Source organism: Leucoraja erinacea, chromosome 5 (genome assembly GCF_028641065.1).
Source record: "Leucoraja erinacea ecotype New England chromosome 5, Leri_hhj_1, whole genome shotgun sequence".
NCBI lineage: Eukaryota > Metazoa > Chordata > Chondrichthyes > Rajiformes > Rajidae > Leucoraja > Leucoraja erinaceus.
The window spans coordinates 60,484,546-60,497,957 of NC_073381.1; the positions used below are offsets into that span (position 1 = coordinate 60,484,546).

General features: G+C 42.2%; 1 protein-coding gene across 1 annotated transcript in view; it reads left to right on the forward strand.

Moving 5' to 3' along the window:
• gopc (golgi-associated PDZ and coiled-coil motif containing) overlaps window positions 1-13,412 on the forward strand; it is a 30,639-nt gene continuing 17,227 nt past the window's right edge. Inside the window, 2 exon segments of the mRNA XM_055635761.1 lie at window positions 1-439; window positions 13,042-13,206. Coding sequence (XP_055491736.1) covers window positions 170-439; window positions 13,042-13,206 — 435 coding nt within the window. The 5' untranslated portion in view covers window positions 1-169.

Genomic DNA, 13,412 nt, shown 5'->3' on the forward strand with positions numbered 1-13,412 from the left:
GCTCGGCCGGCCACTGGCTGCGGCGAGGTGGCAGGAGGGAGCAATCGAGCGCCGGCCCTTGACAACCGGAACTGGAGGCGGTGCCGCTGAGAGGAAGAGAGAGAGAGAGATCAGGATCAGGGTTTCCTTCCACCGCCGCCCGCGCTCTCTTCCCATCGCAGCGGCAAACATGGCCTCTATGGCTGGGGGCACGAAGGCACCGGCGGCTGGTGTTGGGGCGGGCCCCGGCCCCGGCACCTCCATGTTCCGCTGGCTGGAAGTGTTGGAGAAGGAGTTCGACAAGGCCTTCGTGGACGTGGACCTGCTGCTGGGCGAGATCGACCCCGATCAGTCCGAGATCACGTATGAGGGCCGCCAGAAGATGACGGCGCTCAGCTCTTGCTTCGCTCAGCTGTGCCACAAGGCGCAGACCGTCTTCCAGATCAACCACAAATTGGAGGTGAGGGCAGTGTTTTAATGCGGCGGTGTCAACACTGCATCTCCGACCGGGGGCCAAGGATAATGTATTCATATCTAAATGAAGGCAGTACACAACAGCATCCCGAACTGAGGGCGAGCAAGTGTATTTCCATCTGGATGGCGTTGTGTACTTAATGCATCTGTGACTACAGACCTTGCAGATGATTGTCAGTGTAATAATATGACAATATACTCTGTGCATCCCGACTTAGGGTGAAGGCCAAGATATCAATATCTCAGTGTAGACCCTGCCCCAAATCATTGTTACCCGGTGTAGGGTGATGTTTAATACTGTTTATACGTACGCGAGGGCAGATAAGAGAAACAATGCCCTCCATAATGTTTGGGACAAAGACCCATCATTTATTTATTTGCCTCTGTACTCCACAATTTGTGATTTGTAATAGAAAAAAATCACATGTGGTTAAAGTGCACATTGTCAGATTTGAATTAACGCCATTTTTATACATTTTGGTTTCACCATGTAGAAATTACAGCAGTGTTTATACATAGTTCCCCCCCCCATTTCAGGACACCATAAAATAATGTTTGGAACACAGCAATGTCATGTAAATAAAAGTAGTCATGTTTAGTATTTTGTTGCATATCCTTTGCATGCAATAACTGCTTGAAGTCTGCGATTCATGGACATCACCAGTTGCTGGGTGTCTTCTCTGGTGATGCTCTGCCAGGCCTGTATTGCAGCCATCTATAGCATGCTTGTTTTGGGGGCTAGTCCCCTTCAGTTTTCTCTTCAGCATATAAAAGGCATGCTCAATTGGGTTCAGATCGGGTGATTGACTTGGCCACTCAAGAATTGACCATTTTTTAGCTTTGGAAAACTCCTTTGTTACTTTAGCAGTATGTTTGGGATCATTGTCTTGCTGTAGAATGAACCGCCAGCCAATGAGTTTTGAGATATTCATTTGAACTTGAGCAGATAGGATGTGTCTGTACACTTCAGAATTCATTATGCTACTATCATCAGCAGTTGTATCATCAATGAAGATACTGTAAGTGAGCCAGTACCTTCAGCAGCCATGCATGCCCAGGCCATTAACACCCCCACCATCGTGTTTCGCAGATGAGGGTGGTATGATTTGAATCTTGGGCAGTTTCTTCCCTTCTCCATTTGCTCTTACCATCAGGTTACACAAAAAAGCTGGAGAAACTCAGCGGGTGCAGCAGCATCTATGGAGCGAAGGAAATAGGCAACGTTTCGGGCCGATACCCTTCTTCAGACTGATCGGGGGCGGGGGTGGGTGGGGACAAGAAAGGGAAAAGGAGGAGTAGCCCGAAGGCTGGGGGATGGGAGGAGACAGCAGGGGGGCTGAGGAAGGGGAGGAGACAGCAAGGACTAACAAAATTGGGAGAATTTGATGTTCATGCCCCCGGGGTGCAGACCCCAAACGGAATATGAGGTGCTGTTCCTCCAATTTCCGGTGCTGCTCGCTGTGGCCATGGAGGAGACCCAGGACAGAGAGGTCGGAGACGGAGTGGGAGGGAGAGTTGAAGTGCTGAGCCACCGGGAGGTCAGCTTGGTTATTGCGGACCGAGCGGAGGTGTTCGGCGAAACGATCGCCCAACCTCCGCTTGGTCTCACCGATATAGATCTGCTGACATCTAGAGCAGCGGACGCAATAGATGAGGTTGGAAGAGATGCAGGTAAACCTCTGTCGCACCTGGAACGATTGCTTGGGTCCTTGAACGGAGTCGAGGGGGGAGGTAAAGGGACAAGTGTTGCATCTCTTGCGGTTGCAAGGGAAAGTGCCCGGGGAGGGGGTGGACCGAGAGGGAAGGGAAGAATTGACAAGGGAGTTATGGAGGGAGCGGTCTTTGCGGAAGGCAGATATGGGGGGAGATGGGAAGATGTGGCGAGTGGTGGGGTCACGTTGGAGGTGGCGAAACTGACGGAGGATTACTTTTTGTATGTGACGGCTGGTGGGGTGAAAGGTGAGGACTAGGGGGACTGTGCTCTTACCATCACTCTGATATGTTAATCTTTGTCTCCTCAGTTCACAAGACCTTTTTTCCAGAACTCTGTTTGTTCTTTTAAGTACCTCTTGGCAAACTGTAACCAGGCCATCCTATTTTTGTAGCTAACCAGTGGTTTGCATCTTGCAGTGTAGCCTCTGTATCTCTGTTCATGAAGTCTTCTGCAGACAGTGGCCATTGACAAATCCATACCTGACTCCTGAAGAGTGTTTCTTATCTGTCGGAGAGGTGCTTGGGAATTTTTCTTTGTTATAGAATGAATTCTTCTCTGCTATTAGCTGTGGAGGTCTTCCTTGGCCTGCCAGTCCCTTTGTGATTAGTAAGCTCACCAGTGCTCTCTTCTTAACGATGTTCCCAACAGTTGATTTTGGTAAGCCTAAGGTTTGGCTGATGTCTCTTAACAGTTGTATTCTTGTTTCTCAGTCTCATCTTTGACTTTCATTGGCACAACTTTGTGCCTCATGCTGATAAACAGCAAAAACAAGTTTCCAAAGGTGATGGAAAGACTGGAGGAAAGACTAGATGCTGAGAGTTCTCTTATACCTGCATTAAGGAGGCAATTAAACACACCTGAGCAATTACAAACACTCTTGAAGCCATGTGTTCTTAACATTATTGTGCCCTGACATGGTGGGACTATATCTAAACACTGCTGTAATTTCTACATGGTGAAACCAAAACATATATAAATGGCCTTTATTAAAATCTGACAATGTGCACTTTAACCACATGTGATTTTTTTTCTATCACAAATCTCAAATTGTGGAGTACAGAGGCAAATAAATAAATTATGGGTCTTTGTCCCAAATATTATGGAGAGCACTGTATAATTATGATGAGAGTGTGTAAATTCAAAACTTGACTGAAGGTGTGCTGTGTCCCGTCCAACTATAGAGCCTAATTATCAACTGTTAAAGGTCAAGAGAGTTTAATTGTCATATGTACTGGCAACAGAACAATGCAATTCTTGCTGCGTCTTTATGTCCACTAATGCAATAACACCCAAAGAAATATAAAATAATCAATAATTAATAAATTAGTAATCAGTGAGAAGAATGTTTAAATTTCAAGCTTGGGATTTCGAGGAAAAGAGTGGCTGAAATCTGGAACACACTCTTGAAGTGTGGTGGGGGCAGGCATGTAAGAAGTATTTTGAGGAGGATTGAGATTCCATGGTTTAAAATGCTACAGGCTATTTGCTGGAAATTGAGATTAGTATAAATAGGTACTTGATTAGCAGTAGGTCAAAGGGCCTGATTCTGCCCTGTATGAGCAGAATATTAGTATATTTTGTGTTAATAATGAAACAACACTATTCTACTGTGAAGGTAATGCACTGGAAGAATCTAGTCATGTTTCTACATGATGTAAAAGGATAACTATTGCACTGTTGTTGGTGTGTCTGTTAGAACAGACATTGATGAGGAAAGCTGATCTGCAGCATTGGAATATATTTCCGTTGTCCAATTCCTCCACCACAGTGTCGATGCCACCATTGAAGAAATGATATGATCAGTCCCACAATTGCCTGGCCATTTTACCAAACATCCTTTAGGTTTGTTATCAATTGGTGCTAGATCACCTATAGTGCTGAGAATGGTTCCTGAAATTATCGATGGTTTACGTGTGTTGCAGCAGAAAAGCTCTGGAAGTGTTGAACTGTAAATGCCATTGAAAATCTTCCTCCAATGGCACATGCCAAAAATCGTGCCATTTTCAGAAGCAATCTTATGTTTGCCTTAATGCAGATTAAATTAAACTAGGGTAATTGCGAATCAAAAGGAGAACTCTCCACTGGCGGGAGTTGAATCTAACACACAAAAAAATGGTTTATGCCTGTTGGATGTGCCAACTTAACACCATGTGGAACAAAGTGGTTTGCTCGATGTCACTTCATCCACCACTCAAAGTATTCCAATGCTCCAAAATCGGCACACTGTGTTGCAATATGTGTGAGAACGGATTGGGGACAGGATATCCTGCGGTAAGCCATTTGCCTGCTGACACTTAAGATCCTTTCCACCACCTAAAAATCACAAGGTAAGAATGTGATTTAATATCCTCATGCCTGCATGATTGCAACTTCAATATGCCCAGCACTGTCTAGGGCAAGGCAACCCAGTTGATTGGATCCCAGACATCCTCCTGAGCATTCATTCCCTACCTGGTTACGCCATGGGTGGTGTACAAAATGCATTGTGGCTGCTTGGCTTGGTTACCCTGACAATACCTCTCACTCCAAGAAGGATAAGGAGACAGTTGGCACATGGAAACACCACCACTTGCACGTTTTGCTCCAAGTTGCACACCACCCTATCTTGAAATGTATTGTTGTTCCCACATTGTTGCTGGGTCTAAATCCTGGGGCTCTAACACTGGAATTGGTGAAGTACTTCAAGAGATTGCCTATTGTGGTTCAAGAAGGTGACTCGCCAACACCTTGCGAATCGTGTAGAAAAGGCGCACTTCCCTTCCTTACAAACTTCCTGTAGGATTAGGGTTAATCTTCAGAATTAATAGAAAAGTATTTAATCTACGATGACCACACTCTAAAACCAAATGTGTAAGAAAGAACTGCAGATGCTGGAAAATTGAAGGTAGACAAAAATGCTGGAGAAACTCAGCAGGTGAGGCATCATCTATGGAGAGAAGAAATAGGGTGACGTTTCGGGTCGAGACCTTCAGACTAATATCGGGGGTGGGGGGTGGAGTTGTTATGGCCTCTGAGGATACGCAAATACTTGCATAGTCTATTCTGCAGCACGATTACTGAGGCTTGGCTGATATTGGTTTCAGAGTGTAGACAAATTCAGCGGGTGAGGCAGTATCTATGGCAGAAGGAATAGGCAACGTTTCGGGTCGAGACCCTTCTTCAAACTGGTTAGGGATAAGGGAAACGAGATATAGACGGTGATGTGGAGAGATAAAGAATAATGAATGAAAGTTATCCAAAAAAGTAACGATGATAAAGGAAACAGGCCATTGTAAACTGTTTGCAGGATGAAAATGACAAGCTAGTGTGACTTGGGTGGGGGAGGGATAGAGAGAGGGAATGACGGGGCTTCCTTAAGTGAGAGAAACCAATATTCATACCACTGGGCTGTTAGCTGCCCAAGCAAAAAATGAAATGCCATTCCTCCAATTTGCATTTAGCCTCACTCTGACAATGGAGGAGACCAAGGGTGGAAATGTCAGTGTAGGAATGGGAAAGAGAATTAAACAGTCCAGCAACCGAGTCCACCTCTTGAAAAACCTGTCCATTAATTGAGATGGAGCATATTGCCAACATCTGTCAGTCACCAAGTCTTTTGGGGCCAGTGACCACAGTTCTATTAACTTAAAAATTATTATGGACTTGGTTTCTTTGCAGGCAAATTGATAGTGTGAAAGTGAGAGTTCAAAGTATACACGTTGCTGCTTAGTGTTTGGCAAGATAACGAGGAGTAAAGAACCCTGGATGACGTGTGAAATTGAGGATCTGGTCAGGAGAAAGAAGAAGGCATGGGCCAGGTACAGGCAGTGTATACCTAGGGAACTATAAAGGATTGAAGCGCGCTTAAAAAAGAAGGAAATCGGGAGGGCAAAAAGGAGGAATAAGATAACTCTGAAAGTTAGGATTAAGGAGAATTCAAAGAGATTTTATAAGGGAGCCGCAGGAGCTGGGCGAGATCCTCAATGAATATTTCTCCTCTGCTTTTACTATGGAGAAGGACCTGAAGACGAGGGAACGGGAAGTTAATGGAGTGTAGACAAAAATGCTGGAAAATTCAGCGGGTGAGGCAGTATCTATGGCAGAAGGAATAGGTGACGTTTCGGGTCGATGTCTTGTCGACAGTCTGTATTACAGTCGAGAAGGTGCAGGATGTCCTAAGATAGACACAAAATGCTGGAGTAACTCAGCGGGACAGATAGCATCTCTGGAGAGAAGGAATGGGTGACATTTTGTGTTGAGATCCTTCTTCGGACAGGATGTCCTAAGATGTATGATGTTTGATAAATCTCCTGAGCCTGATCAGATATATCCAAGGACACTCTGGGAGGCTAGGGAATAAATTGCAGGAGTCCTGGTGGAGATAAATTAATCTTTGTTAGAAACGGGTGGAGTACCAGAGAACTGGATGGTGGATATGCTGTGCCTCAATTCAAGAAGTGATGCAACAATATATCAGGGAACAATAGACCAGTAAGCCTAACATCTGTGGTAGAAAAGGTACTGGAGAGGATTCTGAAGGATAAGACATACATGCATTTAAAAAGACAAGAGTGGATTAGGGATGAATTTGTGCGTGGGAGAACTTGTCTCATGAATTTTGGAAGAGATCTTGGACAATTATATTCAGTTTGATCACCTTATTGTAGTAAAGATGCCATGAAGCTAGGAAGTGTGCTGAGAAGATTTACAAGGATATAGCCAGGACTCAATGGCCTGAGTTACGGGGAAAGATTGGCAGACTAGAACTTTATTCCTTTGAGTGCCAAGGTTTAGGAGATCTTACAGAGGTGTATAAAATGAGGGGAACATGAGACTCCATCCATCCCATTTAGCAGTAATAATCTTATGTGTAAGGGGATGTGAATTATTCTGGAACCTAAGATTATTTAAGCATAAAGATCTGATAAGTACCAGTAGAACCTGTTGATCAGGCCTATCAACCACTTGAATAGATTGCAAAAACATTTGCTGATTGCTTTTAATACATAAACAACTAAGAACAGATATTTTAGGCTCTAGTCATTACCACTGAAAGTCATTGTAGGTGGATTAAAATGATTGACCAAGAGAGTGATGTGCAATGGGTGGCATTAAATAGGAGAAAGGTTTAGCTGAATAAAAGAAACTCCATTTTGTAGACTTGGAACTTGCAAGCAAAAGGTATTCAGTATATATTAATCTGAACTAGATCTGCATCTTCATGTGATTTGCTGTAACATCTTGAAGGATAATAATCAAATTATATTTATTGATATTTTATTGGAATGCATTTGCAATCCAAAAAAAACCCACAACTTTTTCATTTGCTTTAAAATAGCCATGGTCTTCCTTCACTAGATATGAATGATACTAACTTGTATATTTTTTTGATAATGCCACAGATTTTCAGAGTATTGTGTGCCGTTCAGGTGGTCCTTTTACAGGAAATATGTGGAGGCTTCGGAGAAGGTGCAGAAGTTTACCGGCATACACACTTGACTAGAGGGTATCAGCTATAAGGGGAGGTTGCACAAATTTACATTGTTTTTTCCTGTCATGTGTCTGAGGGGAAATCTGATAGAAATTTATGAAATTATGAGGCATATATAAGGTACTCGGTTAGAATATTTTTTCTCAGGATAGAAATGTCTAGCCCCGGAGAGCATGGTTTTAAGGTAAGAGGGGGAAAGTTCAAAGGAGATGTTTAGCACGTTGTTTTTACCCAGAGCGGTAGTAGAATGCATGACCAAGGGTGATGGTGGAAGCATGTATAATTGTGGCGTTTAAGCTGCTTTTAGATAGGCATATGAATATGCAGTGAGTGGGGGAACTATAGATAATGTAAAAGGGATTAAAAGGAATTAGTTCAATTTAGCATCATGTTCAATCCAGAATCATGGCTGAAATGCCAGCTCTTGTGTTGCACTGCTCTATGGTTAATTGTTTTGGATTTGTGATGTTTTAAAGTTTAGTTTAGTTTTTACTTCCAGTTTTTTTCAAAATATCTTCTTAAATTTTGAGTTAAATTTTGTTTGATCACTTTTGTAAAGGTCGACGGGGGCTAGAGATGAAAAGTAAATACAAGGAAACGAAAACTCAGGAAGTTAAGTTGAGCAAGTAAAGTTTTTGGATATTACTAAGAATGCAGCCACAAAGGAGTGTACCAACTCTCTTTGAATGATTTGTACACCCAAGAAAAACATTAGGAAGACACCAAATGAATGAGTAGCTCACCTGGTCAGGCAGCATTCCTGGAGAACATAGATAGGCGGCACTTCAGTCAGAACCCTTCTTCAGACTATTTACTATAAAAACATATTAGGGATGATCTGTATCATCAATGTGGTGGTACATTTAAATAAAGCTGCAGCAAAACAAATTAAATTACTTTAATGTTGTTTCATGTAAATCACTAAGTAGCAATAGATGTTACTACAGTGAAGCTGTTTTGACCTATGCAATACTTTTAGTGGGAAATGCCACATTTGGATTAGAATAGTACTTTGTATATTTTAACTCGATAGTTAACCCAATGGCCTGAATGATTGGAAAAATATTGTATGCCCTACTTTCAGTTTTATCAATTAGCCTCTCAAAAGTTTTTACGGCAGTTAGTGATGTTTAGATGCTTGATTAATTGGAGCTATTTCTGGCAGAGGTATATCCAAAAAGTCATTGTTGTAGCATTATACCATCTTTCTACAAATTTTACAATCTGCACATTGAATGCTGTATCCTTTGGTTAAATAGATACAGTAATTACAAAGGCTTCTCGGCCCACCAAGTCCACGCCGACCATTGATCATCTTTTCACACAAGTTTTATGTTATCCCACTTTCCCTACAGGAAATTTACAATTAACCTACAGTCTTTAGGTTAAATGGCTTCTGTATAAACAGAGTTAACCAGAGCACCCAGATGAAATCCATGCTGTAACAAGGAAAATGTGCAAACTCCATACAGATAGCACCCGAGGTTGCGATCGAACCCGGGTCTCTGGCGCTGTGAGGCAGCACCTGCGCCACTGTATCACCCAAAGCTGGAGCTCTCTGGAGCTTTGGAGACTTAAGGGGTACCTGCCAGGCACGGATAGGGTAGATAGTCAGTGGGTGGAAATGCCCACCGTTCACAACTTCCACCCATTTATACTAATTTTATATTAATCTAATTTTTCTCCTTGCATTCTTTTCAACTCCCTCAGATTCTTTCACGTTGACACATATGAGGTAACTTATGGCTATCGCCCACATATCTTTGGAGTGTGCGTGGAAATTGGAGGAAATCCATGCTATTGTTACTTAATTTTAACCACTCTTCAGCTAGTGTCACTTTTAAGTGTCATTCATTATTTCATGGCCTCTATCATGTCACAGAACTTTCCTTTGTTGTTTTTCTCTCCACCTTTTCTCTGCAACTTGGAATTATTTTCTCTATAACCCCTAACATTTTTATATCAACTGGAATGATGAATTCTATTTATCGTTACACAGACGATATCCATATTGTTAAGCATTTCATATTTCCAGCATCTCCAGTATTTTGACTTTTGGATGAAATACTTGTTTCCCTCTTGTTAATGTGTTAATAAAGAGGAGCGTTTATTTTAAACTAAGAAATTGAGGAGACAGGTTTATGGGAGAGATTTATGGAGATTCACAAGATGTGCTGAGAATTATAGGCTCATGATACAGTGTGCTTGAAGTAGAGCCTGTTGCATCTTTTCAAAGAGCAATTAGAGAAGATTAATTGTGCTCTCCTTTGTTACCATTACTATTTATTGGTGACATTTGTTATGTTTCAAACAACTATATTCCATCATTTACAATAATCAGCATAATGGGATTTGAAATTGTTTTTTAAACCAAGCCCCCAAGGTAAAAGTGAATATCTTTGCAATGAGAAATCATCTTGGTAGAAATTAGGCCAAACGATCCAGTATATTGCTACCCTACATTGCACTCAAAATGCATTCCCATAGGAAAGAGAGAAAAAGAGAATCAATGTTACCATTGATTGTGGAATCAATATCATGTTATCATGATCCCTTCTACCATTGATTGTGGAATCAATGGTAGAAGGGATCATGATAACATGATATTGAGAGATTTATAACTCTCAGTGCTGCTGTGCAATAAACTTGAAGGAAACTCCTGCCTCTTTGTTGCTGCCCGCTGCAGTGCTGGTAATCTGGTTGAGGTCTTGGCTCTCTGGAACACTTGCAACAATTAAACAGTTATGGGCCTGTCCCACTAAGGCGATTTTTTAGGCAACTACAGGCGACTAGTTTGTTGCCACATGTTCACCGGTGGTCGCCGGGAGTAGTGTTCTCAGTTGCGCAAAATGTCGTAGTGTGTTTCTGGTAGCTGCTGAATTTTCAACATGTTGAACATTTTTCGGCAACAGTGGGTTTGACGCCAATGAGTGTAGCTTGACTTCTCCTGACGTAGGTGCTGTCGTAGGTTGTCGCCAGGATGACGTAGGTTGTTGCCTGTTTTTCGGCGACCTGCTACGACTATGACAGTCGCCGGCAGTTGCCTAAAAAATCGCCAAGTGGGACAGGCCCATTAAAGTGATAACATCACTGCATAGCTCGGTATGGAGGCACTGTGCAGAGGCTGCCTGTAAGGTCTGACATGTGGTGGACATTCCAACCTTCACGTGGTCCGCCCTGTTTAGACGAATGCAATCAACCTGGCTTGCACAATCAAATAAGATCAAATAGTTGTCCTACAACTTTAGGCTGTGCACGCCATACGCAAAAAGAAGAAAGTCTGACATTGTGCGGGCCAGAGTAAGTGTAGCGGTTTCTCAGTGCTGAGATGCAAAGTTTAGAACTGCATTCAAGCTGGTACCATGAATAAATGCAATCATTGTTAGGGATTGATCGTGGATGCTCCACATGTTGACAGACTATCCATACCCATGGTCTCTCATCACGAGCTGTCCGATCCAATGTAAGTTACTCACAACACCTACTTTTAGTCAGGCTGCATAGTTCTCACAATCCTGGAGATTTTTCCATAGTAACAAGTTCAATGGCTAATGATCCCTGTTGACTTTCTTAGTCTAGGGAAGTCAAATGTTAAGGGGATGCAGCAGCCTTTCACCACATCCATAGAAGGCGATGAGAAAACGCAGAGCAACTGGATGGCATGTTAATGTGTAGATTAGCCACTGTCAGTCTGCTGCACTGGCCTGGACTTGCTGAGCCAGCTAAGGTGCATTCCTGCACCGTGCCTCTCAGTGTTGGGATTGCCTCAGTCACCTCAACATCAGTCTTAGGGCTGCCATCACATTGCTTTAGTGGTTCACACTGATTTGAGCAGTGATGAGATAACTGTTCAATTGCTGCAGGAGCAATAGAGGAGAGCAAAAGTTCAGATCAGGTTTCTGGCGCAGTACAATGCAGCCTGACTGGGATATTTTTAAACTACAGGGAAGTATGCACCTGTGAATGTTTGAACTGCAGGATCACGAAAGTATCGTGCCAGGTAGATGACTATGTAGATTGTGCTCAGGAATGTTTTACAAATGTGCTCATAGACACAATGATCAGATTGATCAGATTACCAGCATTATCTATGAGTCCACATGATGTGGTGGTTGTACTTTTGTAACTCATAAAATGGGTCCTCATATTGTCCGAATATGCAGAATAATGAATGCTTTGTTATATACGGTGTTGTGCATTTCTGAATATTATGGCAAGTTACATCCTTTCTGGTTATTTGTTGGCCCTTTATGGAATATTTTAGGACATAAATAAGTACATATGTTTGGAAATTTCTTCATAGTTGTTTGTATGGTTCAAATTTGGACAATTAGTTGTTTAGAAACAGAAACAGAAAAAAATAGGCGCTGGAGTAGACCATTCGGCTTTTCGAGCCAGCACCACCATTCAATATGATTCAATATCATGATTGATCATCTAAAATCCGTACCCTGTTCCTGCTTTTTCCCCATATCCCTTGATTCCTTTAGCCTTAAGAGCAGAATCTAACTCTTGAAGTTTAGAAGCTGTCCCCGAATCTGGAGGTTTGCGTTTTTTGCCTGAGGGGAGAGGAAGAGGAGGGAGTGGCTAGGACGCAATCCGACCTTGATTATGCTGCTGGCCTTGCCGAGGCAGCATGAGGTATAAATGGAGTCAATAGTAGGAGATTGGTTTATGTGATGGTGTGGGCTGCATCCACATTTCACTGCAATTTCTTGTGGTCTTGGATGGAGCTGTTCCCAGACCAAGCTGTGATGCATCCTAATAAAATGCCGTCTATGTTGCATTAGTAGAAGTTGGTGAGAGTTGTTGGGGACATGCCAACCTTCCTAAGCCTTCTAAGAAAGTAGAGGCATTGGTGTGCTTTCTTGATTGTTGCTTCAATTTGGGTGGTCCAGGAGAAGTTGTTGGTGATATTGACTCCTAGGAATTTGAAGTTTTCAACCATCTCTACTTCGGCACTGTCAATACCAGTGGGGTATATTTACCGCTTCATTTCCCAAAGTCGATCACTATCTTCTTTGTCATGCTGACATTGAGAGAAAGGTGTAGTGTTGAGGTTTTGGCTTATTTTTGCCACGTGTAATGAGGTGCAGTGGAAAACTTTGTTTTGCGTGCTATTCATTTGAATCTGATAACATACATACATATAATCAAGCCAAACTCAAGTACAATAGGTAGAAACAAGATTTAAAAGATTAGGGAGATTATATTGGGTGATTGTTCTTCCCCCTCTGGGAGCAGCACGTAAAGAGTCACCACGCTCCGGTACTGGTAGAATAAAGTATTGTAAATATATTAAATTAAACCCTAAAATGCTATTCTGAATAAAATGAAGATGTGATCTTATGGAAATATTACAATGGTTTCACTTACTAATAATTTATTTGTATTTGTTCTGTAGGCTCAGCTTCTGGACCTGAAGTCGGAACTAATTGACACTCAGGCTGAGAAGGTTGTGTTAGAAAAGGAAGTGCATGATCAGCTTCTGCAGCTTCATGCTGTCCAACTGCAGTTGCATGCCAAGACTGGGCAAAATGTTGACTCTGGCTCAATCAAGGCTAAGCTGGTATGTTATCATTAAAACAAAATTAAATTAATTTCTAATTTGTCTACTTTGCATAAAATATTATTAGTTTCAGAATCCTGTGGGCTGTTTTCGTGCACACTATTTCCATATTTCATAAAGAACGTACAAAGAGAGGAACTATTCAATTTATTTATATAACTGGTAATCAAGAAAAAGGTCTAATCCCAATTTTCAACATATGATTC